General features: G+C 39.6%; 1 protein-coding gene across 1 annotated transcript in view; it reads left to right on the forward strand.

Annotated features, from left to right (window-relative positions):
- The window catches only part of LOC146813351 (ephrin type-B receptor 5-like), a 377,765-nt gene extending 357,671 nt beyond the window's left edge, over window positions 1-20,094 (forward strand). The window contains exons 15-17 of the mRNA XM_085620160.1: window positions 16,892-17,085; window positions 17,537-17,692; window positions 19,140-20,094. Coding sequence (XP_085476286.1) covers window positions 16,892-17,085; window positions 17,537-17,692; window positions 19,140-19,248 — 459 coding nt within the window. The 3' untranslated portion in view covers window positions 19,249-20,094. The remainder of the gene's footprint in view (window positions 1-16,891; window positions 17,086-17,536; window positions 17,693-19,139) is intronic.
- The last annotated feature ends 7,875 nt before the right edge of the window (window positions 20,095-27,969 follow it).

The following is a 27,969-nucleotide window of genomic DNA, read 5'->3' on the forward strand; positions in this document are numbered from 1 at the left end:
TTCTACTGAGAGTGAGGCTAGCAGCACCACCATCAGGCAGAGAAAGAGGAAAGAGAAGAGCTCTTTCATATGGGAGTATTTCAGTTTTCCAGAGGGTGAGAAAAAAGTCAATGCTGCCTTGGTGACTTGCAAGCTGTGCCAGCGTGTACTTTCGCGAGGTAATCCCAACAAGAAGTATTCCTTCGGGAATCACACTATGTTGAGACACCTTGAGGATGTACACCCTAGGACACATGCTAGACATACTAGGGGCAACCCTTCAGTAAGTCAACCAAGCACATCCACAGCAGCTCAGCCGAGTTCTTCTTCGGAAACTCAGCAGAGCCCTTCATCTGTGGGGGCAGATTCACCTTTTTCTTTTCCTGTGGAAACGAACCCTCGGTTTGGTAGGGTTACTATGCGGTGTTCATTTTGCCATGGTCTAATTGTTCATAGGGAGACCAGTCTTCCCCTCATTAACAACAAAATAGACCAGCACATATGTCCAACCAGCTAATGTTCCCATACTTCCTTTCCTCTGTCCCTGCATGAACACAACGGCTCTTTTAAGAGCCAACCTTACCTCTCAACTTTTTTTTATTTTTTCTTTAAAACTTTTTTTATTTTATTTTTTACCGTACGCATACGGTAAGCGTATTTTTTTTTTTTTTTTTAAAAACACTAAAAATCAATTACCACATCTCAAGATCCTTGAGGAATTAATAACTAAATACTAAAAATCTTTTTGAGATAAAGTGGAAGAAAGGGACCATCTAATTTCTCACTTACCTGACCCACCCAACAATTTAATTTTTAATTAAAATGTAATTTTAATTACTTGAAAAAATGGTTGGTTTTTTTTGAAAATTTTCTTTCACAATCTGAAAAAAAAGAAAAAAGTATTAATACTTAATAAATCAATATATACCACAGTACACGTATTTACATATTTTTCCCAAAAAATGTTTGCCTTTTTTTTGCTGTTTTCAGAATATATTGCATTTCACTATAAATTGTGAAAGCAATTGCATTCATCATTTAACAGCGGGCAAAAAAAAAATAACAATCTCAAAGATTGTTTTAAAAAATCCCACAATCTCTTTTTACTTAAACATAACATTATAGAAATGCATAATATTCTAAAAAAATATCATCTAATATCAATAAATATTTCTTTAAAATACCGTCTGACAATTTTGTTTCAGAAGTATAATCACAAAAATATGATATCTCAAATAACTCCACAATACAACTGGTTCCATTACCTTTAGGCCAAATAGTAATTTTAAAATTCTTTTTCGATTAAATTTCCAATGGTAATCCAATAAAATTCTAAAGTTTAAATTGTACAGATCTTACCGATTCTCTCTAACATTTTGGTTTCCGAAAGATTAATTAATAATTAAATAAGTCCACAATACAATTGTTTACCTTTCCTCATGGCCAAATAGTAATTTTAAAAATCTTTTTTGAATAAATTTCCAATGGCAATCCAATAACATTCCAAAATTTAAATTGTGCAGATGTTACCGATTTTGTCTAAATTTTTGGTTTTCGAAAGTTTCATTAAAAATTTAAAAAGTCCACATTACAATTGGTTACCTTTCCATTAGGCCAAATGATAATTTGAAAAATCATTTTTTTTGAAAATTCCAATGGTAATCCAATAAAATGGAAAAATTGTTTTGTACAGATCTTGCCAAGTCTCTCTAAAATTTTGGTTTCAGGAAGATTAGATAGGAATTTGCTAAATCAAAAGGCAAACGTTGCTTGAAAATCAATTTTGAATCATTACACAGTGTCCAGCCTTTTTCACATTTAAGATAAACTGTGTAATGTCCAGAAGTAACAGTAGGTCCTTCATGGAAAATTATTGCAACTGTTACAAAAGTTTTTCCTGAAATTGATAATTGCTGTCCTGTAAACTTCTTTATTAAAGTATCCAATTTTGAACCATCAGCTTTACATCGTTGCATCATTAAAATTACATACTGTCCGTATTCCTTTAAAATTAACGTTGAAAACATTTCAGATTGACACTCACCGCATTCCATGTTATGATTAGCATCTTTAACTAATTTAGCAAAAGTGACTGTTTTACTTTCTGGCAATGTTAAATAAATAAACCTTTCAGAATCAACATTAGAGCCACATGTATTGTAACAGTTTTCACAACTATGTTCCCATTTATAAGAGACACCAAACATATTTTCAATGGGAACCCCTTCTTCTTCCAGTACCTGAAGAAAAAACATCAAGAATTCCTGTGCGTCTTGCTGTACATTTTGAGAAAACTGTGTTCGTCCTGAACATACATCTAAAAGTTTTCTAATTTCAGTAGCACTTTCTATTTGAGTTTTATCATTACTCAGCTTTTGAAAAAGGAGACTCAACTCAGAACAGAATCTTTTTCTCTGATTTACTATTATCTGCTCTTTCACACTTTCCAGATAAAATGCAACATTCAGCACTACATTAGCGTAGCAGTTGACACCAGAGCTATTTTCAAAATGACATCCTACAACCTCTTCTTCATTTTCCTTTTTCTTTTTGCTTGCAATTACATCACTCCTCTTTTTTTTCCTCCTCTCTACATCTTCATTACAGATATTCTCATTTCTCCTTTTACGAGAAACTACACGTTTCTCTAACACAGGATACTGACCTAAATGAGGAGCATAGGTTCTTCTTAATCTATTATACTCCTTTACACAATTTGTATCAGCACTAACTTTTGAGTCATCAAAGTCTATCATGAATAAACCAGATAATGTTTTCACTCGTGACAAAGCTACATAAGCCATACCTTCTTTGAACACAGTTGAACCAATGTTCACAAAAGCACAATCTACAGTCAATCCTTGAGACTTGTGAATAGTTACAGCATATGCTAGAGAAAACGGAACCTGCTTCCTACGTACATATATGTCTTTCACAAGCATGAAACGAACTGAACAACGACAAATGTCTTTAACTTCTTCTATCTGATCAAATTTTATTTTTAAACATTCAATTCCATCTTTTTTCTGATAATTAATAAAACCCACAACTCTTCCCATAGCTCCATTAACTAAACCTTTTTCAACATCCAAATTTCTCCTTAAAAATACTCTACAGTTCATGCAAACATATAGATTTTTTTCTAATCCAGCTGTTTTGGAAATGTTCTTCTCTAGTGAATCCAATTTATTTTTCAGTGTGCCTGTTAATGTGATAGTAATTCTTCCATCCTCAATTTTGTCCACTGCTTCCAATTTCCTGATATCTTCCTTTTCCAATTTTAAAAGCTCCTCATTGAATATTGAGCATTCACGTAGAGTTGGCATTAAGCAGAAGACACTTTTCTTTTCTGCAATGTTCTTGTATATCTTCTCTGCAACTATTTCTTCCTTTGGAAATAAATTATGTAGCAGCCGACTCTGTAATGCTTTTTTGCCAACTTCTGTGAGTAGTCCAATTCTGATATCTTTCAGAATACTTCCATATTCTTCATCGTTTGCTTGCCTCATATTAGTAGTAAGTTCCTTGTACTCAAAGAAGGACCAAATATTTGCATCACCGATGCTTCCCAATGACTTCTTTGTGTCTTCATGTGTCACAGTATTAAACACTGGTTGTCCTTTAACTGGAGTAAGTTGTAGAAGATCCCCAAAAACTATGACATGTTTTCCACCAAATAACACGTCATAGTCTGTCCTTAGAATTTGCTGCATTCTTAAATGCACAAAGGCAAGCATTAAGTTTGATACCATGCTCACCTCATCAATAATGAGAACTTGCATCTTCTTCAATACTCTTGAAACTTCCAAGCATGCTTCTCCAGTTAGCTTGTTGTATTGTATTTTGTTCTCATGCTCCACTGGTAACATTAGCAAACGATGTAAGGTGATTCCTTTTATGTTATATGCTGCTAACCCAGTTGGAGCAGTAACCACACAAGACAAAGTAGAATCCGTTTTTTGCTGTAGGTAGCTTCTGATGACTTTTATTAGGAAACTTTTTCCAGTTCCAGCTTGTCCGCTTACATACATCCTGATTGGATGAAATGATGTGCATGAGCACTCTTTTTTTTCATGTAGAAATCCGTGATCAATTTTGTTTCTGATCTCTTCATAAATTTGTTGCTGCTCTTCATTCAGTTGTCTTTCCAAATTTTGTAAGTCTATAAATTCTTCTTGAGCTTGATTCATAGCCGTTTCCACTTCATTCATGGCTATTGATGCTTCATTTTCAACGATTGGTTGTCCTAGGGGATCTTGACTGAGTGTTCCTGAACTTTGGCTGTCTTGAGAACTGTCTCTAGCTACTTCAGCTGCAATTGTAGTTTCCTGTTCAATTTCTTCATTTAACATTTGCAGATAAGTTGAGAATGTACTGCATTGTATGCTGTCTTTGCAAGCATTAAAAGAATCTTCATAGCTTTGAAATTCTCCCAGTAGTTCATCCTCTGTACGCCATGGTTTAAACAGCTGTAAAAGAGCCAAGTAGTAAAATTCCTTTTTGTCAGTAGTGTCGCAACTCAGCTTCCTGTGATTTATCAAACTTCCTTTTGTTTGCTTCACCAAACATCCTTCCTCACCAATGACTTTATATTTTCCATTGTTGATGTCTTCTGCGGCTTTCCGTGAATAAATGTAGTTCTGCAGCACTTCATAGAGACACATGTTCTCCAGATGATGACTTCTTTTGGGATAATATGTGTCCAACATGTTTGATTTCAAAATATCTGTACTTTCTGGGTCATTCTCGGCCAAATATTCAATTTCTCCAACAGATTTCAGTACCCGATTTCTCATAAATGCAAGGCCTAAACTTGCCCAAATTATTCTTCTTGATTTGGAGTAGAGACTTGCAGAAGATAACCTATCTGAACATTCGTAGGATCCAATTTCTCGATGCGATCACATCTTTAAACTGAAACTGTACAGCTTCTTACTGACAGTCTTCTCGTGAGAAATCTCTTCCCACATTTCTTTCAATTCAGTTTTTTCAGATTTAGTAATGTAAGACGTTACATATCGAGCAACAGCAATGGAATTGTCAGCTACATACTGTATATCCATGTTAGCATTCCACATGGATAAAATGACTGGGTTGTAGTCATTTATATTTTTTAATTCTTCTTTTCTTTTTAGGTTGTAGGTATTCTTAGGTGATTTTCTTGTGATAGTATGTTTCACAGATGACATAAAACTGTTTACTCTTCCATTTGAAAGAACAGGTCTAGGAAATCCAAATCGACATTTAGTGTAGTATTTATCTTTGCTCTTGTATTTCCGTCGACAGTATTTTCCACACCAATGACTTTGGAAACGTAAAACTTGCTCCTTTAACTTTTTCTCTTCTGTGCTTTTTGGTATAGCACATGTTGCATATTCTTCAATGTAAGATAACACTGCTTCATCAGCATCTGTTCCAAACTTTGGGGCATCCTTGATCCACAACAGCATATGAATATGAGGAGCACCTCTTGCCTGGTACTCTTTTCTCCAAAAGAAATCCACTACTTCTCCAAGAGGTGGATTTTTTTTATTGCAGATGAAGGACATCATAGCCTCAAATCTATGATTGAAATATCTGCAAACATTAACCGGATCCAATGAGCACAGTTCTCCTGCTGTCTTGTATTCGATGTTTTTAATGTTTGAATTTGCCTCTCGTAGAAAATCCAGAACATCATCCCAAGCGTACTCAGCACAGCTTAGGGTAAGGAACCATGTTGGTGTTCCTAAATTTCATAACATGCATTTTAATTCACCATGGCGTCGGTACCAATATTCATTTGTCCCACACTGACAAGCCATCAGATTGATCAGTTGTGTTTCCAAATGATCATCTCGGTGCTGCACTTTCTCCATAAAATCCTTAGCAGACACATTTTGTAAATGTACTCCACTTTTTAAAATGTGATTTACTGCATAAGATAGTGCAGACAAGTCGCTTTCAAATAAAAGATGGAACAAATAAGGAATACTTTGTCGAAATCTGGGATCTTCTGCATATAGTCTTGTAGTCGGATACTCAGAAGCTGGAATCTGTTCTGGACGTTCATCGTATCGTCCTCCTTTTCCTTTAGGAAACAGCTGGGGAAAACATCGAGCTTCCAAGCTCTCTTCCCATACACTCACGGGAGTTCCTTTTGCTTTCTTCATCTGAAAGAGATCAATATTGTCTCCCATAACTTCTTTTGAATGAAGAGGATGTATGCTAAAATGTTCATAAATTTCTTCTTCCTTTGACTTGTCCACTTTTTCAATTTGTCCAGTTGGTGTTTCTGTGTCTTCTTGTAAATCTTCGTCTTCTTCTTCTTCTATATAAATTGATTCATACCATTTGTTATTCCTTTTCAAATACAAATTTGCTCTTTGTGCTTTCCGTACATCTACCAGCTCCTGCCAAATCTTCTTATTCTTTGTAGGTACACCATAACCAGAATAACTAATGGTTCAGTTTCCAAAGTATCTGCATCAATGCTTTCCATATTTTTTTTCAAATCCAAGGGCAAATACACCACTCTACCTTTTAAACCTCTCAGTAAATCTGAAGGAGGTAATTTACCAGTTTCGGGCTCCATACGTACTATGGTCTGGAACGGATGAACACATTGAATAAGTATAGACTCATATGTATTTAATTCAGAAAGTTCGGCAGGAATAACATCCAATTCTAAATTATTATGTACAGCTCTGGTTGGCATTCTATTTTCCTCTAACTTGTTGTAACAGTATTTACAAATACGCTGATCTTCACCCAATTCAAAACAATTTTCAAGAAATATATATGTGGCAAAATCCTTCCACTTATAATTATCTTCATTTTCACTCTTTCTGTAGAGATCAACATTCCTAGTTTGTTTTCTATAATGAGTTCTGCGGCAACAAATACAAGTTATATTTGGTCTTTCATTAGAGATTATTGCAAATTTTGTTATGTGATCATTAAATGTTTTACTTACAGAGGGTTCTACATTCTCTTCCACTTCTTCCTCATTACTGTGTCCTTTTCTGCACTGTCTTGTTCAGGACCAAAGTAACAAAACTGAATTTCATCAATAACCTTCTCTACATCTGATACCGATCCACGGAACAGAGCCCTATTCAATTCATCTAACTTTATTGCTGGACTTTTAGCAAAATACAACCGTCTCACAAACTTTCTCATTTCAGTATGATGAACAGCCAGCATCCTAAAATGATGAAAAACACTATTACACACTTTTCTAGACTCTGCATGGATCTAGACTTTGAAGCACCTTAATCTTCTGTTTTACACTTTTTTTACTATATTCTCTTAGAAACTCACGACATTTATCAATAGATTCCTGACGCACAGTGCAAATACTACTACAATTCCAAGTGTACACTGGGGCTTTAGGACGTCTCCCCATAGCCTCATCCGCCATCACTTGTACCTCATCTCTTGGAACCATTATCTCCTTCTCCATTATGCAACCATTTTTCACTTCATAAGCACGACCTCTGGTGTCAACTGCATGCAGCAAACTATTACTTTGAAAATAACTCTCTTCATTAAAAAAAGGTTCACTACTTGAACTATGCATCCATTCTCCTAAAAACACTTTACAAAAGTTTGTTCTTTTCACTACTCTTTTCCTTTTGCTTTGTGATTTCAGTACATTAACCATTTTATCTAATGTACGCATCCTATTCAAAATTAAAATGAATAGTTTCCTTTTTAATTCTAATGCCTTTGCTGCAATGGCTTCAATTTCTTTTTTTCTCTTATAATATTTTGCCTTTTTCTTATATTTCTTCACATCCTTTATCAAATTGGACATCACTCTTCTCTGAAACATTTTTCTACGTATCTCTTTAAACGCTGTTTTTCTGTTTAAGTTAATCTTTATTGTTGCAGAAGGTATATTTGCATTAACTAAATTCTCAATTTTTTCCTGTTCTTTTCTATTGAAAACATTCTTTCCAGTACAGACATTTTGTACATTTTTCCTTTTTTTGAAGATGTTCTTTAAAAAATCTTTTGTCTGCTTACCAGAAGACTTTCTCTTTTTCCCAACATGAGCATCTCCAACTAACTTAGGTCCTCCAGTTGTCTTCAAATATAGTTTTTTTTTGTGGTTTTTCCTTAGTCTGGATTTTGTAGGCATCTTAAATTTTGTTCACTGCTCTTCAGCAATACCTGAAAATAACTAAAAAAAAATTCCTTTTTTATATTTAAATATATTACTACATTTTTTATGATCTTTTCAAATCTTAAAATACTAAGTACCCCTTTCCTAGAAGTGAAAATCACAATAACACCTTCACAAATTAAATATCTAAAAACAATTCCTGTGTGCACACAGAGTCATGCTTTGAAATTAGGCAGAAAACGAAATTTCTTTGCCAATTGGAAAGAACACTTTCTACTACTTTTTTGGCAAGTGATAAGTACTTTTACAGTCTGACACATTTTGAATCCACTTTTCAGATTCTGATAAAAGCACATGTCCAAACTGCTTTTTGAGACCAGCACCATGTGTAACCTGGTTGACTGACTACACTCCAGCAAGGGCAACCAGCCTTAGTGATGCTGAATGTATTTGCATTACTAAGTGCAACCTCAAACCCAACTCGGTTGTGAATACTGTGCATGAATTCACAGGATAAGCAGCTGGGTGTGTGCTAAGAGTCTGCTTCTGCATAAAAAAATAGCTCCCCCTTTCCATCTAATACAAATGTAAAATCACCAGAGCAATACCAAACAGCTTTCTGAGACCAGCAACATGTCTAACCTGGGTGACTGACTATACTCCAGCAAGGGCAACCAGCCTTACTGATGCTCAATGTATTTGCATTACTGACTGCAACCTCAAACCCTAAAAGTATTCCTCATTTATACCACTACACCTTAATTTATGGTGAAAACATAGTCCATATTATTTTACATGTTTGTATTTGCATTACTAAGTGCAACCTCAAACCCCACTCGGTTGTGAATACTGTGCATAATTCCACAGGATAAGCAGCTGGGTGTGTGCTAAGAGTCTGCTTCTGCATAAAAAAATAGCTCCCCCTTTCCTACTAATGCAACTGTAAAATTACCAGAGTAGTACGCAATAAATCTCTGCCTGTAATTCCTCTTTGCACACAGAGTCATGTTTTCATATTAGTCTGAAAACGAAATTTCTATGCCAATTTGAAACCACACTTACTACTCTTTTTTTTGGCAAGTGATAAACACTTTTACAGTCTGACACATTTTAAATCCACTTTTCAGATTCTTAAAAAAGCACATGTCCAAACTGCTTTTTCAGACCAGCAACATGTGTAACCTGGGTGACTGAGTACACTCCAGCAAGGGCAACCAGCCTTAGTGATGCTGAATGTATTTGCATTACTGACTGCAACCTCAAACCCCACTCGGTTGTGAATACTGTGCATGTTTCCACAGGATAAACAGCTGGTGTGTGCTAAGAGTCTGCTTCTGCACAAAAAAAATAGCTCCCCCTTTCCATCTAATGCAAATGTAAAATCACCAGAGCAATACGCAATAAATCTCTGCCTGTAATTCCTCTTTGCACACAGAGTCATGTTTACATATTAGTTAGAAAACGAAATTTCTTTGCCAATTTGAAAGCACACTTACTACTCTTTTTTTTGGCAAGTGATAAGTACTTTTACAGTCTGACACATTATGAATCCACTTTTTTGATTCTTAAAAAAGCACATGTCCAAACAACATTTTCAGACCAGCAACATGTGTAACCTGGGTGACTGAGTACACTCCAGCAAGGGCAACCAGCCTTAGTGATGCTGAATGTATTTGCATTACTGACTGCAACCTCAAACCCCACTCGGTTGTGAATACTGTGCATGATTCCACAGCATAAGCAGCTGGTTGTGTGCTAAGAGTCTGCTTCTGCATAAAAAAATAACACCCCCTTTCCATCTAATGCAAATGTAAAATCACCAGAGCAATACCAAACAGCTTTCTGAGACCAGCAACATGTGTAACCTGGGTGACTGACTACACTCCAGCAAGGGCAACCAGCCTTAGTGATGCTGAATATATTTGCATTACTAAGTGCAACCTCAAACCCCACTCGGTTGTGAATACTGTGCATGATTCCACAGGATAAGCAGCTGGGTGTGTGCTAAGAGTCTGCTTCTGCATAAAAAAATAGCTCCCCCTTTCCATCTAATGCAAATGTAAAATCACCAGAGCAATACCAAACAGCTTTCTGAGACCAGCAACATGTGTAACCTGGGTGACTGACTACACTCCAGCAAGGGCAACCAACCTTACTGATGCTCAATGTATTTGCATTACTGACTGCAACCTCAAACCCTAAAAGTATTCCTCATTTATACCACTACACCTTAATTTATGGTGAAAACATAGTCCATATTATTTTACATGTTTGTATTTGCATTACTAAGTGCAACCTCAAACCCCACTCGGTTGTGAATACTGTGCATAATTCCACAGGATAAGCAGCTGGGTGTGTGCTAAGAGTCTGCTTCTGCAGAAAAAAATAGCTCCCCCTTTCCTACTAATGCAACTGTAAAATTACCAGAGTAGTACGCAATAAATCTCTGCCTGTAATTCCTCTTTGCACACAGAGTCATGTTTTCATATTAGTCTGAAAACGTAATTTCTTTGCCAATTTGAAACCACACTTACTACTCTTTTTTTTGGCAAGTGATAAATACTTTTACAGTCTGACACATTTTAAATCCACTTTTCAGATTCTTAAAAAAGCACATGTCCAAACAAATTTTTCAGACCAGCAACATGTGTAACCTGGGTGACTGAGTACACTCCAGCAAGGGCAACCAGCCTTAGTGATGCTGAATGTATTTGCATTACTGACTGCAACCTCAAACCCCACTCGGTTGTGAATACTGTGCATGATTCCACAGGATAAGCAGCTGGCTGTGTGCTAAGAGTCTGCTTCTGCACAAAAAAATAGCTCCCCCTTTACATCTAATGCAAATGTAAAATCACCAGAGCAATACGCAATAAATCTCTGCCTGTAATTCCTATTTGCACACAGAGTCATGTTTTCATATTAGTCAGAAAACAAAATTTCTTTGCCAATTTGAAAGCACACTTACTACTCTTTTTTTTGGCAAGTGATAAGTACTTTTACAGACTGACACATTATGAATCCACTTTTCAGATTCTGATAAAAGCACATGTCCAAACTGCTTTTTGAGACCAGCACCATGTGTAACCTGGGTGACTGACTACACTCCAGCAAGGGCAACCAGCCTTAGTGATGCTGAATGTATTTGCATTACTGACTGAAACCTCAAACCCCACTCGGTTGTGAATACTATGCATGATTCCACAGGATAAGCAGCTGGCTGTGTGCTAAGAGTCTGCTTCTTCATAAAAAAATACCTCCCCCTTTCCATCTAATGCAAATGTAAAATCACCAGAGCAATACCAAACAGCTTTCTGAGACCAGCAACATGTGTAACCTGGGTGACTGACTACACTCCAGCAAGGGCAACCAGCCTTACTGATGCTGAATGTATTTGCATTACTGAGTGCAACCTCAAACCCTTAAAGTATTCCTTATTTTTACCAGTACACCTTAATTTATTGTGAAAACATAGTCCATATTATTTTACATGTTCCTCACATTTAAATTTCTCCCAAAACAGAAAATGATAAACACAACTTCAACAAAAGGAATTCCAATTCTATTATTCATTTCTTAATTTACCATATACATCCCCTCTCAAACTCTAAACTCACCTTTAAAATTAGTTAGTTGTGAAAGAAATGTGGCACTCAAACAGCAGATTATCAGAGCCAGGATCTCTGTTCTGTACACCTCTCTCCTCTCAGCAGAACCAGATAATGGCAATGTTTCCCTCTTTTTTTCCACACATATACATGTTAATTTCAAATCTCAGTGCTTCCCCTCATTTCTATTGGTTGAAAACCAACCCTTTTCCGAAAGTACCCTTCCCCCAACTTGACTTCAGCCTAGTACCCTTCCCCCAACTTGACTTCTGCCTGCTACCATAGCAACAGCTCTTGAAACACTGCTGTGTAGAGTTAGGTCAGAAGTTCACCACACAATGTTTCATTTCCAAAGAGCAGGAGTGCTTGACTTTTCAAACCTAACAGCAAATCCATAGTACTGTTCTTTGGTAACACATTTTTCTGTACCAATAAAAAACATGCTTCTATAAATTTACACATGCAGCCTAGTTTTTATTGTAGAATGGTATGAAACAGGCAATCAGTTCTTTTTTTTATAAAAAAAAATATGTATGCCTCCATTTCCAAACTGTCTTTCATTTCTTTTTACCATTCTACTGAATTACACCTCCTGAGTGCATCCAGTTCTCCTTTGAAGATGTTCACAGTGTGGATTGTAGGGCACAGCTATGTCTTCTGGAGTGAAAAGTATGCAGAGAAAACAGGTATGGTGAGAGACCTTGCTTTGCCAAATGTAGACATTAAATGGATTGGTCAGAGAGGGTTAAAGTGGCACCAATTGATGCCATTGGTGAAATCCTTCATGCAAATCCAACACCCTGACCTCATAATAGTGCACTGTGGTGGCAATGACCTAGGCACTTTGACTGGGTAGGTCTGGAAATGCTTATGAAGGAGACCTTTGCACAACTGTTTTCACTTTTCCCTAAAACTGCCTTTGTGTTTTCTAACATATGCCAAAGGCAAAAATGGAACTGGTCCAATCATTTTTGTCCACAGATTGACAAAGCAAGAAAGCACGTCAACAAATCTGTTTCTGCTTTCCTCCGTGACTATGGTATGGGTTCCATTTACCACAACAACTTGCGTTACGACATGCAAGACATTTATAGAGGAGATGGTGTACACTTCACTGATGAAGGGAACAGAGTCTTCTTCTTGAACCTTAGACTCTGCATCGGTACTTACTTGTAGGTACCACTAAAAAATCACTTAATAAACACAACGGCTCCTTTAGAGCCCCCTAATATCTAAACACTTAAATCTGTATTTCATTTTTTTTTTTTTTTTTTTTTTACCGTACGCGTACGGTGAGCTTACCGTACGCGTACCCCGCGATTTTTTTTTAAAATTAATAAATGTTTTTTTTGTACTTTTCTGTCCTTCTTTGACCCCCTTTCAAATGTTAGGGGGTCTGTAACTCTCTTCCTTGCCCCCTTTTCAAGTTATCACCCTTTTTTTTCTGAGTGAAACACACAAAATGGCGGCCGCCGCTTCCTGGTTTCGACCGATTCGAATGTTTACTAAGATCTAACAGCCAATCAGAATCGCGCTCGCGCACGTCACTGTACGCGTACGGTAAGCGCACCGTAAGCGCACCGTAAGCTGGCTCAGATATATATATTGATTTAAAGGCTATTTTCTCAGTATCTACTGAACAGATTTACACCAAACCTACAAAAGGCACTTCCTTGACCTGAGGACTACCTCTCTGCCAAATTTCAAGTAATTCTGTTCAGCCGTTCGGGCTGTAGCTGTGTCTAAAGGTCCTATGGAAAAATGCATGGAAAAAACGCGTTTTGGGACCCCCTTTTATCTCAGCCCCCGCTTGACGAATCCCCCCGAGACTTTCAGGGTAGGAGCGGAGCGGAGCGCCCCACCAATTTTGCGAAAATTCGTCGACCGGCGCCAAAGTTATTCAAAATAGAATGTTGCGGTTTTCCTATGGTAAGAGGGTCCTAACTATAACTACCTACTGGCAACCGCCAGTAGGTAATATATATATATATATATATATATATATATATATATATATATCTATATATATATATATATATATATATATATATATATATATATTTATTCACTGAAAAAACCATAGGTTTCACACATGTTATAGTTAGCTGTAGATTTTACTGATAAAAAACCTATGAAATTCCCCCGTTATAGTTACTGTAGGCAACTATAACTCACGCGACCGCAATCCTCTGCTGATGCTAATACTGTATTTAGACACTTATTTGCCCATGTCTTCTTCCATTAAATTTTAGCTATACATATATTACAAATATTTTTTTTTCATAAAGACACATATGTCATCAGCAGAGGATTACGGTCGCGTGAGTTATAGTTGCCTACAGTAACTATAACGGGGGAATTTCATTGGTTTTTTATCAGTAAAATCTACAGCTAACTATAACATGTGTGAAACCTATGGTTTTTTCAGTGAATTTGCAAGGTTTTTTAAATGCTAATTCCTAACTATAACATGTGTGAAACATATGGTTTTTACAGTGAATGTGTACGTTTTTTTAAATGCTAACTTACTTTACGCCATTCGTGGCGTGCGCGCCCAGTTAACGCAGTTCGTTCCGTGCGCGCACGGGGCGCTTCGCGCACCGTGCACGCACAGTGACCACGCGGTGCACTTCGCGCACCGCGCGCCCACTTTACGCAGTTAGTGCTATGCACGCACGGTGGTCACGCTGTGCGCTGCGCGCACCGCGTGCCCACATTATGCGAGATGGGCCATGTACGCACGATGCGCTTCGCGCACCGTGCGCACATGGGGGACATATTATGCGCATCGTTGTGAAATGTTTTGTTTATTGTTTTCATTTGATTGATAAGCCATGCACAAATGGTGCCCTTCGGGCACCATTTGCGCATGGGGTGGGGAAAGTGTGGATACTTTTTTTTTTTTTAAACATTTTTTACCTTACGCGTACGGTAAGCGTAATCGGCGATTTTTCGAAAATATACTGCCCCTTTACACATTTTTGGGCTTCATTTATGCTGCCCCACTCAGAGTGCGAGAGAGAAAATGGCGGCCGCCGCTTCCTGGTTTCGGCCGATTCGAATGTTTTTTAAGATCTAAGAGCCAATCAGAATCGCGCTCGCGCACGTCACCGTACGCGTACGGTAAGCGCACCGTAAGCGCACCGTGAGCTGGCTCAGATATATATATTGATTTAAAGGCTATTTTCTCAGAATCTACTGAACAGATTTACACCAAACCTACAAAAGGCACTTCCTTGACCTGAGGACTACCTCTCTGCCAAATTTCAAGTAATTCTGTTCAGCCGTTCGGGCTGTAGCTGTGTCTAAAGGTCCTATGGAAAAATGCATGGGAAAAACGCGTTTTGGGACCCCCCTTTTATCTCAGCCCCCGCTTGACGAATCCCCCCGAGACTTTCAGGGTAGGAGCGGAGCGTAGCGCCCCACCTATTTTGAAAAATTCGCGAGGATTCGTCGACCAGCGCAAAAGTTATTCAAAATAGAATGTTGCGGATTTCCTATGGAAACGTGGTCCTAACTATAACTACCTACTGGCGACCGCCAGTAGGTAATATATATATATATATATATATATATATATATATATATATATATATGTGTGGTATTAAAAATCTATACTTACTTATATTTTGATATTTTGTTTTTCGTATTTTGTCCTCGATATTTCTATACCACGATATTCTATCTTTGATACTCAGGATCCATTCCAATTTAAATATGAGCCTATCCAGTTTTACTGCTACACCCATAGACGAGATCACAAAACACAGACTCAATGAAACTGAAGTGCAATTTTACAACCCATAAACTTTTTCTGTACAGGGGAAACCTGCACTTTCTATTTTGAGTTCATGATTCTTACTTGAAAAACAGAGAACTTACACACAAAGTAAAACACTAATCTGTTGATAGATATGCAGATTTTTTAAAGTGCACTCATTCTCAAGAAGGTTTGTTGGAACTAACATGCATATGTGCAGAATGATAGCATTTGTATGCAGTACTTTTTATTGCCATTCGGCATTTGTAAGTGCAATAATAATTAAAAGGTTTTATTTTTTACAAATTTTATCGTAATCAATTTACCAACTGGTAGAAAGGAAGGCTGAGTTGAATGTGCAGGATTTGAATTCTTGACCTGCAAATCACCGCCAATTACCATATCTATTGCCTAATTAACTCACTGAACTAGCTAGCATGTACATAATACACACCCAAGCATTTGCAAAACCAACAAGTCTGCATTAAATGTGCTGATGAATGCACACAGAGTATTTGTACTGTGTGCCTGTGTAACCTTTCTTTACGCTTTTCACAACTCCTATGTCTGACCTGTTTTTTTCATTTACCATTTTGGTGCTGCTGCTGCTACTTTTATTCTCCAAACTTGGTTTTCTTTCATTTTGTGAGGACTCAGTAGCTCATCACACACTAGTACCGACTGCTGTGCAGGCATTGCATGTATGCACTTATTGTGCAGGTGGCCGCTTTAGAATTGTTTGGCCATTAATATTATTAGTTTACAGTTTCAAGATTGTCAAATTGTTGAGTGCAATGGGTCAGCTATATTAGCAGACTACATCAGTAGGTCTGGCTATGGTAAAGTATGTTGTTTGTGGCACTGTTTCAAGATGACCAGTGTGTTGTTTCAAATCATGTCTGCATCTAGGAATGGTAAAGCAATGATGAAATGAGTAAATAAACCTTTGAATATGCCCATATATGCACACAGAGGTGTCCATCTTTGAATGGGTTTTCCATTCTTTATCTTCGGTTTAGTATTCCGGGATAGGAGACTTTTTGCTTTCAACACATCAGCCATCTTGGAACAGCAGATTAATAATAAAGTATGGACAAAACCATTGCAACTTTGCCACCCATGCATCCACAAGCATGGCCAATGCCAATAGCCAATTGTGTATGGCAGAGCCATGCTTGCTATTCATGTCGTGTCTTGGTATCAAAGCTTGCAAAGCTAGCCCACTGTCTTTAAATTGAGTTTTTTAAGTGAAAAAAATAGACAATAGGTACCATTGAGAAAGTACTGAGTGTACTGAAGTCAGCAGTTGCCACAGGTACTGAAATGAAGAAAGTGATGAAGGTCATCAACTTTAAGAAGCACCCTTTGAAGGTGACAGGCAGGGCTCATGTGAATGGAGTGTGAGACCTATCTGTTGATACCTTCTCGATTCAGGTATTGGACGCGCTTGACCAGGACTACCGTCTGCCACCGCCTCACGACTGCCCTTCCGCACTCCACCTTCTCATGCTTGACTGCTGGCTGAAGGACCGAGTCCAGAGACCCAAATTTGAGCAGATTATCAGTTCATTGGACAAGCTGATTCGGAATCCAGCCTCCCTCAAGACTGTGGGAGTTTCCAGCAGCAGGTGATTGCAGGTTTAGAGGTGGCGGTTTTGGGCTATGGGCTGCAACATTATACGTTCCTCTTCTCTTTTATTTATGATACTATCTCTGTGTTTATATCCTAAATATATACCCATACTTTATGTGTCATCTTGATAATTCAACAACCACAATGGACATCAGTGTAAGCCTCAATAAGGGAGGAACTAGTGCAGAAGGAGAAGCCTCTGACCAAATAACTTGTCGGCCTTATTCGACTGATGTAGACACCAAAGCAGAGCTGTCATGGAATTTGCAAATGTCTGTGGATTGTCTTTATGAGCTGGCAAGGCTATGAAGCAAATGCCTCTCAAACCAAGCATTGACCAGCCCAATCAATAAGAACAGTGGAAGTTTTTTCTTGTTTGCTTTGCTATCTTGTTCGCTCCGCAGCTTGAAACTGCTGCTAACTAATTCTGTTTCCTCTTTTCATAGGCCATCTCAGCCACTATTGAGCAACTGTCCTCCAGATTTTCCATTGCTCTCCAGTGCACATGACTGGCTAGATGCAATCAAAATGGGGCAATACAAGGATAACTTCGACAATGCGGGATACGCCACTTTTGATGTCATTTCACGCATGACCCTGGAGTAAGTGATTGCTTTGAAATTCCTCAAATGAATGAATAATGATATAAGTGGAAAAGAGAGACAATTGAAAAATAAATGGATATAGAGGTAGAAAAATATAAGAGACAAGAGGTAGAGTTGTGTGTGTGTGCGTTAGTGTGTATATTTCTGATGGAAAGAGAGGTTTAGGAAGAATAAGAAAGTGCCTGTGTGTGTTTTTGTATACACGTGTAAGTGAGAGGGAGATGGCACGAGAACGAGGTAGGAAGTTATATCCCAACTCTGTATGATAGTGATGATATGAGAACCAACAAAGAGCTCCAGTATGCAGTATTGACCAGAGATCCCACTGCCGGCTCAGCTGCTGTATCCTGCATAGGCTGCAGCAGGCCACGGAGCCTCACTGTTTCGCATCACTTAGAATATCAGCCTTGTATGGTACAAAAATTAGATGCAACCATAAATGTTCATCATATTCAGTAATTTCAGCTACAAATATCTCATTCAAATTGTGACAGGGATCTACAACAGTGGTTCCTAACCTGTAGTCCGGGGACCCCCGCAGGTCCATAAAGCCTGCTCAGGGGGCCCAATACTATTTACAAAATCAAATAATATTAATGGAATAATGAAATGTGTATTAACAAAGAAAAAACTGTAAAGTTAAAATTTAAAAAAAGTGATTGAATTTGAAACTGGAAAAAAACACAAGTTGTTTTCCTCAGGTTGATTCATAGGAGCAGTGGCTCAAACAGAATATAGTATTGACAATCAGTGGTTTCAATGGAAGTTAGAAAAGCTTTGCCCTTCACATTAAAATTAAAATGTAATTGTTTTTATTGCTTTGTGAATTGAATACAATATTTCATCATATATGTATTTGTTTCATGAAAGCTTGTTTCCATATTTTGTGTATTGTTTTGCAATGCAAATTATCTACATTTCTTGGGCAGGGGTCCCAGAATTCCAATAAATAGTCAGTGAGGGTCCTCAGAATTCAATAATGATATAGTTGGTGCCCCCAGAATTCAAGTAATGATTCAGTGGGGGTCCACAGAAGTGAAAAGGTTAAGAACCATTGATGTTTTGTAGTCTTGAGCTTCAGGCCTCTCCGCTGTAGCACCAACTAGCAAGTGTTCTTCATCTTGGACACTTGATCTGGCCCTGTTCTTCTTGGATCAGCTGGCCCCAGAAGAAGCTTATTGAGATAATCTGTCACTTTAGGTGCTACAAAGTCCATAAACCTATTTGCTGTCATTGCAGACAATAAATCAAGGAAAAGAGAAATGAAAACACTAGAACCTACAAGGGAGTAAGCAATGTGGATTTATTGAAGGGACATAAAAAGTGACAAAACTGGGAGAGCAAAAAAAGAGCAGAATAGGCAGAGAAGGTTAGGAAAGACATAAGCAAGAAATAGGATTCTGCATGTGTTTATCCTACTAACCGCACTTTCTGCTTTCCACAGAGACATCAAGCAGATCGGGATCTCCTTAGTTGGGCATCAGAAGAAGATTCTGAACAGCATCCAGTTGATGAGGGTTTACTTGAACCAGCAGGAGTCAGTGGAAGTTTGACACAGGCCACCAGTGTAAATAATGGACTTTGTGGTGTCTCCGGTGATCATAAGCAGAGACATCAAACTACTACATTTCACACCATGAACCGCTTGTACAGGGAATAGAGGAAGATACTCCATAAAGTTTTCACTTGCGCTGTAATTAAATAGATTTGCTTTGGAAAAGTGATTGGAGTTTTTGAAGCCATCTTGCGGAGGGAAAGTAATTTTGACTGTATCCAAACATGCACTATTGGCAATTCTAGCAAGTGCTTTCTCTTATCTGCTCCATCTCCAGGGAAGGCTAGAACCACCAGACTCACTTTGAAAGAAGAGCTCCTTCACTCTATCAGTGGATCTTCTGAAAGGCATGTGGTCAGTTGCCTTCAGGCCATTGTTGCCTCTGAGGTTATCTTGCACTTTTGATTTGTCCTAAGAGGATCTTTCCTGTGGTGGGCAGATTACAAAGATAGTGATTCCCTAACCTGTCAAGGCACCCATTCCAGAATATAACTTTACACTAATACGCAAATGATTTACAATTGACATGGTCACATGCTACGCCGGCTTGGGTGCAGCGGTACGTAGTAGCATGATGCATGGCCACTCTCCAGGATGACACCCATTTTTTCAGGGTTCTAACCAAGGCATTACACACACTTTGGATTAGTAACTTCGGGATTGTCTGCACACTAGGCAGATAGAGGTGATGAACTTGCAGAATGCAGTGCTTCTATGGACATTTACAGCTGCATCTTCATATCAGTGACTCTTTCCACCGTGGTTCTGTCCTTTAACAATCGTAGTGTAATTTTACTTGAATGCACCAACATAAAGGTGTGAGACAATATCACAGATGATTGCACACATTGCTCACTCGCAATAATTGTGTTGTATTTTTACATAACACTCCTGTTTGTTACATGGAAGACATATTCTAAGTGAGATTCCTAAATAATCCATCATAATACAACTCTACCAGCAGGAAAACCTGGAACTTGGGGTTCTGATGGGGGAAATTTTACATTGATAAAAGTAGTCACAATGGCACTATGACTGTTTGCGAATGCGAAGGAATTTTGAGGAATGACTTGTGTGCTAATAAATCCAGAATTTTTGTGTGTCTCAATACAACTTCCCTCATCAGTAATCATGAGACTGCTCAGGTCAGTAAACCACCATGTTTGTGATTACATTTTGAATACAGTACTTCTGTTCTTTAAATGCACCCAGTTTTCTATGGGGCTGCTTTTAAAAAGAAAAGTATTTTTTTCTGTTTGTGTGAGGTTTCACATTGGTTCCATCTACCTCTGCTTACTCCCCAACAAACTATATTTTAGTATTCAAAAAGAGGTAATGGTCCCAAGGGAACACCTTGGCAAATTAAAATGTCTTGCGATCTTCTTTGAGGTTCTGGCAAAATTTCAATGTTTTATGCCTGTGTTTCGGTCACAAAACATTAATACATACTGTTGCAAATTTGCACTTTCTGCATGGTCACCCTCAATTATTTTACCTTTTTTTACTGGCTATTACCACCTATGAAACAGATAGAAAAATATTTCAAGGGGTTGTTTAATAGTTAATCAAAATATGATTTAATTTAACATCTTTACCTGATCAGTGACAATTGGACCTTAACTCGACTCACCTGTTGGTGTCTACCTGCAACCACATGAGTCTCGAAGTGCCTCTCCTAAGGTCCTGGAAAGAATTTAGACGGTTACTCATGTGGTGAATTGGGACTTGTAGGACTAAATTCAGAAGGTAATACCTTTGACCAAGATGAACCTGATTAGTGTATCTGACTTGCACTCCAACGCAATCAATGCCAAATTGTGCCTAGGGCCCACTCTTCCTTATCTTTGACTATCATTGGCACTTTGTGCTTCTTGATTCTATTTTTTCTTAAACCCTCAAAAAAACATATCCCCTGCATCCCGTATTGAATTGTTGTCATCTTTGTGACATTTTGTTCATTACATTTTTCCCTATTTTTCTAATTAATTTTGTGATTTTTATTAGGCCTGGGCTAAAATTCTGTTCCGCTCGCGGAAATTGCGATAATTTGACATTTTCGCGTTCCGCGGAGAGCGCGAAAATGTCAAAATTTCCGCAATCCGAATTTTACCAGAAATTTTTTGCTTGCTCGCGCTGTAAAATAATACATTTTCGCGTGCACGCCATCGCCTTACCTGAATCTCCGTGTTCGCCGACAAGTTTTCCCAATCCGGTCGTGTTCTCCACGAGATGTTGGATTGTTGGTAGCCATTTGCGCTGTCTTGCGACAGTTCCCGCCCGCAGTAACGTCATTCGTCGCAGGATCACGTCTTTCTTCTCGCGATCATGCACCGCGAGACAAGTGAAAACAAGATGGCCGCGCCCGCGAGCAACCGCATGGGTAAGTTGGCGAGCCGCAATCACGCAGACAATACCGCGAACGGGCGGGAAAAAACATCCGCATCTTCGCGATATTTCCGCGTGTTTGCGGAGATTTTTAACATTTTCACGATAATTTGCAAAAGTGAATTTCGCAAATTCTGCCCACCCCTAATTTTTATCTTTTTTTGTATTTCAATATTATTTTTACATTTTTATTTTATAATTTTAGTACTGCATAAATATTTTACACATTACCTCCAAGTTAACCTTATCTGCCTGTACCATAGCTCCCAGGGAGTTGAGCACAGGTTTAATTGTTGATTGCAGTGGTTCATCTGGACAAAGGTGGGTTCTCCCCTTCAACTATTAAGCCAATTTCTTTCACATACCTTAAGGAATCTTGGTGTGGGAGGGAATTCCTGAATATGTTCCATATTTCAAATAGTAATTAGTTATATGTTTCTAAACCTGCTTAGTACATAACAAAAAGCTATTTTTCTGTTGCAAATATTGTGGTTTTATGAATCACAGGATTTGTGACCGCAGATGGTTTGTATATATCAGGCCCCAGGTCTACCGTAACAGCAATCCTGTAATGACACAGAATATCAGCATTAGTCAAAGCAGACACTTTGTGATTGTTTTGTTGTATTGTAATATAAATATTTTACAGTTATGACCTCCGTAGATGACCGATCTCTGAAAGCTCTGCAGATAAGTTTTACTCCTTTGGAAGCATAAAACAACAAACATTAGCAAAGTCGATAGCTCTCACCTACAAGTTAGCTATTGGCTTTGTCAATGTGTTTTAGCCATGTTGCAGAGTAGCTGTGTTTTTTTTATTGCTGGAGCAATGGGAGGTAAAATGGAGGGAGGGTGTGTGGTGGCTTCACAGATGAAGGATATGACACTGGCCATGTCACAATGCTTTTTTGTACTTCCAGGCGAGGGCATGAGGAAACAGAGAGGGGTGTGATAGGAAATTTGGAGGGAGGGAGGGCGAGACGGGGTCAACACATACAACGTAGAGTGCAGTGCCGGACTGGCTGTAGCGGGCACCGGGCAATCCCCCGGTGCGCCGCACGGGTGGGGGCCGGTTTTGGGCCCCTGGGGGCCGTTTTTGTTACAGGGCCGTTTTTGCAGCATAGCTGCAAAATCGGCCCTGGCAAAGAGCTCGGCGCCCCCCCCCAAGCCCCGGGAGTGGGGGGCGTGGGGGAGGCGGCTGAGCACTTTGCCAGGGCCGGTTTTGGTTCCCAGTCCGGCCCTGGTAGAGTGCCATTGAGAGTGGCTAGTGGCAAGCTGATGACAACGGAGGGTGGGAGGGAGGAGCTAGATGCTGGCAGAGAGACAGCAGAGGGTCGGCAGGCGGGAGGAACATGGAAGGGGTAGGAAGTACAGGATTCAGACAGCTCAAAAAGATGCAATTGCATAGAGAGCTTAAACCTAAATAAAAAAGTTTTGCCTAAAAGAAAATAAGCAGTGGAAGGGCACAAGTAATGCGTCCATGCTCCAGGGAAGGATCAAGCACATGAAGAGACAGCATGCCTTCATAAACTGACCATCAACAAGCAAGGAAATGAGAGTGACGATGAAGCCAACCAATGGTCTGTAATGGGTGGGCTCTAAGCCACTCTAGGCTAACAATACATCTTGAAGAGGCTCTAGACAAGACCTTAAAATGGAAATTTAAAGTCTGTCTTTAAAACAAGCATTGTCAAATGCAATAGGTTTCGCCTATGTGATTTATACTACGTTTATTTTGTTGTACGTTTTTGCTTGGTGAGCAAAAATCAAATTCATTTGTCAACATTCACCGACCATATTGTAACCTTTTAAAACATTTAACAAAGCATGTTTTTGTGCAGTTGCAATTTGAAGGGTGAAAAATAAATGTCCAACGTTATTTTAGCATTTGGAAATAGTTTTCTGCATGAGGTAATCGTCCAACATAAAGTAAATGTGTGCCATCATGGAGTACACAGCAAGAGACAGATGTAGGGAGCAGGAGAAAGAAGGGCAGAGAACAGTCGGAATAGTGGGTGCCAAGAGTCAGGTTGGCAGGGCCCAAAAATGAGTGGGATATAGAGCAAGAGAGAGAGGTGTAGGGTGCAAGAGGCCAAGGGGCAAGGTAGAGCGCAAAAGACAGAGGGGTACAGAGCAGAAGAGGGAGGGACATGAATCCAGAAACAGTGGGGTGGGAAGCAAGAGATTTGGGTAGAGAGCAGGAGACAGAGGATCATGGGGATAAGAGATCGTGTTTGGGAAATGAGAGTTAGAGATCTTGAGATGGGGTACAGAGAAATAAATGGGGGTAGAGAGCATGAGAAAGATGTGTAAGGATGGCTGGACCAAGTGTTGTTGAGTCAGAGACACTGTGGTGTGGTTGGATGTAAGCCCTTTTAAGATTTTTAATAAATACAATAGATTTCACAAGCACAGCGCACGGTCTGTGTAGGTGAAACCTAAAAACGCCTACACACTGACCTATCAGACCCCTTGGGTACTGCATGAATACCCTATAGGCCACTCCGACCCTGGAAGATGCACCATCTCTAGTGCGAGAGGGTGCGTTCCTATGGTAGCTGAATTTGTCAGTTTCAAGATGTGGGTTATTTTTCTGGTAACACCAGGGGGTGTTCCAAATCACTTGAGCATCTTCTAGGTTAGTAGACAGTCTTGCATAAGTATGTCTGTTTAAGGCATGGGATGGTAGGCAGCCGCGGTCGGTAGTAGGAGTAGCTGCAGGGCGGTTACGTGGGGAGGGGGAGGGGCAGGGTGGGGGGTAGTAAACTATGGATTACAAAGGTTTACAGGTAAATTAACAGATAAATTAATAAAACAAATTTCGTTGCGTGCACTGCATCGCATTTGGGGATGCAGTGCATGCAACGAAATTCGTTTTATTAATTTATATGTTAACTTACCTGTAAACCTCCGTAAACTATAGTTTACTACCCCCCCACCCTGCCTCTCCCCCTCCCCACGTCACCGCCATGCAGCTACTCCTACTACCGACCGCGGCTGATGGTAGGTATGCTCTTATGTGCCAATAATGGCCAATTAATGTCTTTTTTGGATTTTTATGAATATATACTAAGAGATCTGTCTTATTTTTTCTGTGTTGTGTTAGAACATGGTGTTTTTTTTCCGTTCCATGTGTGTGTATTTTTAGCGCAGAGCAGTCTTCATGGGCGTTGGAACACAACACAGCAAATTGTCAAATATGAACTAAGATATTGACAGTAGACAAATAAATTGCTTCCCTGGTGGAGAGTGCTTCCGGAAGCATGGCGATACCCCAGTCTTTATTATGTATGGCCAGGGCCACGTGGTGTGTGCAGATATATGCACCTGTACAAGCAGGTAATCCATAACTCCTAAACGGAGCCTATCTCTAATAGTTGAACATTAAAAGAACAGAATTGAGCATAACAAGGACAGTATTGTTATGAAACTATCCGTGCATCAAGTTTGGCCTTCATATTAAGCAACAGGACCCTTTTAGGAATCACAGACATGCGTTTGCACTGACTAATCTGGCCCTGAAACGGTTAAGATCTTTCCTACAGGACAGGTGTTTCCAAGTGTCCCAAGGGCCGTACTACTAAGAGCATCAGGCTGGCTCAAGGGGTTCCTCAGGGCTCCATATTGAGCCCCACTCTTTTTAATCTTTATATGGCCCCTTTGCCAGACATCATTGAGAAATACGGCATTAGTGTTGTGTCATATGTGGATGACACGCAACTTGTAGTATCCTTATCCCAATCTCATGAAGAGACAGCCATCAATTTCTCCACATGCTTACAGGAGCTGGCTGTCTGGATGTCGAACAATTGCCTAAAGTTGAACGGCTGTAAGATAGAGGTCCTGATTGTGGGTAAGGCTTCCTCGATATGGTCACCGAGGTGGTGGCCGCAGACTCTGGGTACCACCCCCACTCCTAATGATCAGGTAAAGAACCTGGGGATGTGGTTAGACTCTAAGCTCTCTTTTGACCACCACACCAGGATGGTGGCAGGGAAGTGTTTCGGAATAATGAAAGGCCTTCAGAAGACCCTAGATGTGCTCCCTGTAGCTGCCACGAAAACTTTAGTCCATGCACTGGTAACCTCCCGCTTGGACTATGGGAATGCGCTGTACATAGGAGCCAGTAGCAAGAGCATTCAGAGACTACAATGCATTCAGAACGCAGCAGCCCGCCTAGTCCTGATGCTCCCTAGAAGAGCCTCTTCCAAGAATGCCCGAGCTACTCAACACTGGCTCCCGCTAAAGGAGAGAATTCTCTTTAAGGCTCTATGCATCAGTCAACGTATTCTGCTGGGAAAGGGTCTGAATCATCTACATAACCTACTGTTCCCCTACACACCGACCAAGGCCTTACGATCCTGGGGGTCGGGACTGGTTCACATCCCAGTAATTAAAAGAATGAGAATGGGGGCTCGTTCCTTTCGCTACCTAGCCGCTAAACAGTGGAACGCTCTTCCCCAGGATCTCCGGGTGGAACAGTCTGAAAACCTGTTCCGAAAAAAATGAAAGACATGGCTCTTCCAGATATAGAGCCACTAATTCAGCCTGTCCAACGTTAGCACTACCGTAAGCGTCTAGGTCCGCAGCGCGGGGACACACTAGCTAGTGTAACCAGGCGCTTTACAAGCTCTTTTATTATTTATTCATAATATGTGCACATGTGTTTTGTGGGCCAGTTTTCCAACCATCCTTGGACCTCGGCACCGTGAAGAGCATTTGCAAACAGATCAACAGTGTGTATTAGAGATTCTTGAAACTGAATGGCTCAGAGCATGGAGCAACTACTTGCCAATTACTTGAATGCGCCTCCCTTTCTGGAATGTTCTAAAGCTGGCTTCAGCATAGGGGGAGTAACCAATGCAGATCGGCATACATGCTGCTCAGATAACATTTAAGCAAGATTCCCATCAGTCGTATGTAGCATGCATGCATACAGTATAATTAGGTATTTGTAGCTCTTGAGTGCCACAAGAATGAGCCAGTTTGATTACATTTTCGCCATATATGAAGTACATTTGACTGTTCGCGGTGGCCACAACTGACCTCTTCCTCATTTCATGTGCACTTTGGGATAAAATAACCTTGTAGTTTAAAGCCACCTGTGCTTCCTGTTTCTGGACGAGGGTGTTGCTTTGCCGCGGTGGTTTTTGGGGGTACCCTACCCTATGCTGCATTGGTATGGGTGGGGTTAAAGGAATGATTATGGAATTAAGTAAATTCCAGTTTCAGTGTGACTTTACACCTTACATTCATGCTGATGTGTATGTGTGCACCTGTTTCTTCCGGTCGAAGACTTTTGGTTCCATCACAGATCAAGCAGCGTGAGAGCTCAAAATGAGGACTGTCAAACCCCCCAAAAAGAAAGAAAATATGCTGGATGCGCGATCCAACAAATGATGAAACCACCTACATCATCCAAGCAGAGCAGTCACCATCTTTTCCAGCTCTCTCCATGAATACTCTCCAGTAATTCATAGGTAGGGTAATTCAGACTGATGGTTAGAGACAGGAAAGCACTTCCACAGAGTATTTCAGTGAGGCACAGCATGTGCCTGTTAGTGCCGCGGGACAGGGACAGGGACATTAGGTAAACAAGCACAGCGCAAACGCTGTGAAGGCAAAACCTTAAAAAAAAAGTCCCACAAACGCAGATGGAAAGGAGTACGTGGCCCACGGAACACTGATAAGAAAGAGCACATGAAGAGCAACAGGAAATAGTATGCTACAACAATCAGAAATGGAGGAAAAGTAAGGGGCAAGCATGCAAACCAATGAAAAGTAAGGGTGGGATGCAAGCCCCTTTTAAGATTTATATTAAATACAATAAATTTCACAAGCACAGCGCAAGTGCTGTGCAGACAAAACCTAAAAAGGCCTCTTTGAAAGGTGGATGGGTAGCAATAGCACAAACATGTCCATTTCTTCCACTGTCTCGTCAATCCGGTGTACTGAAGAGGATTTAACTCCCTCACAGAACTGTGTGTTGTCAAGTCTTTTATTTGTGAAATGTACCACTTTACTTTTGCCACTATCACAGAGACAGCAGTTCGCATTTTGTTTTAGGCTGGTTTACTTAGCTGTAAAAACATAAATAAGTACAAAGGTTCAAGGATTTTCTTAGTGGCCCAACACTCGCACTGACGAATACTGGTGTTGACAAATAACAAGTCCTCCTAATCTGGATTGCACATCCTGCCTTTTTCTTCCATCATCACACAGTTCCTGCCTCTTTATCTCGCCTCACATTTCTTTTTCATTTTTGCTTTCAGCTTTTGTTACTGGTTTGGTTTCCTAGCTTCCTTTCTGCTTTTTTTGCCTTTCTTTTTTCATG

The sequence above is a fragment of the Triturus cristatus genome, chromosome 7, assembly GCF_964204655.1.
Source record: "Triturus cristatus chromosome 7, aTriCri1.1, whole genome shotgun sequence".
NCBI classification, from domain to species: Eukaryota; Metazoa; Chordata; class Amphibia; order Caudata; family Salamandridae; genus Triturus; species Triturus cristatus.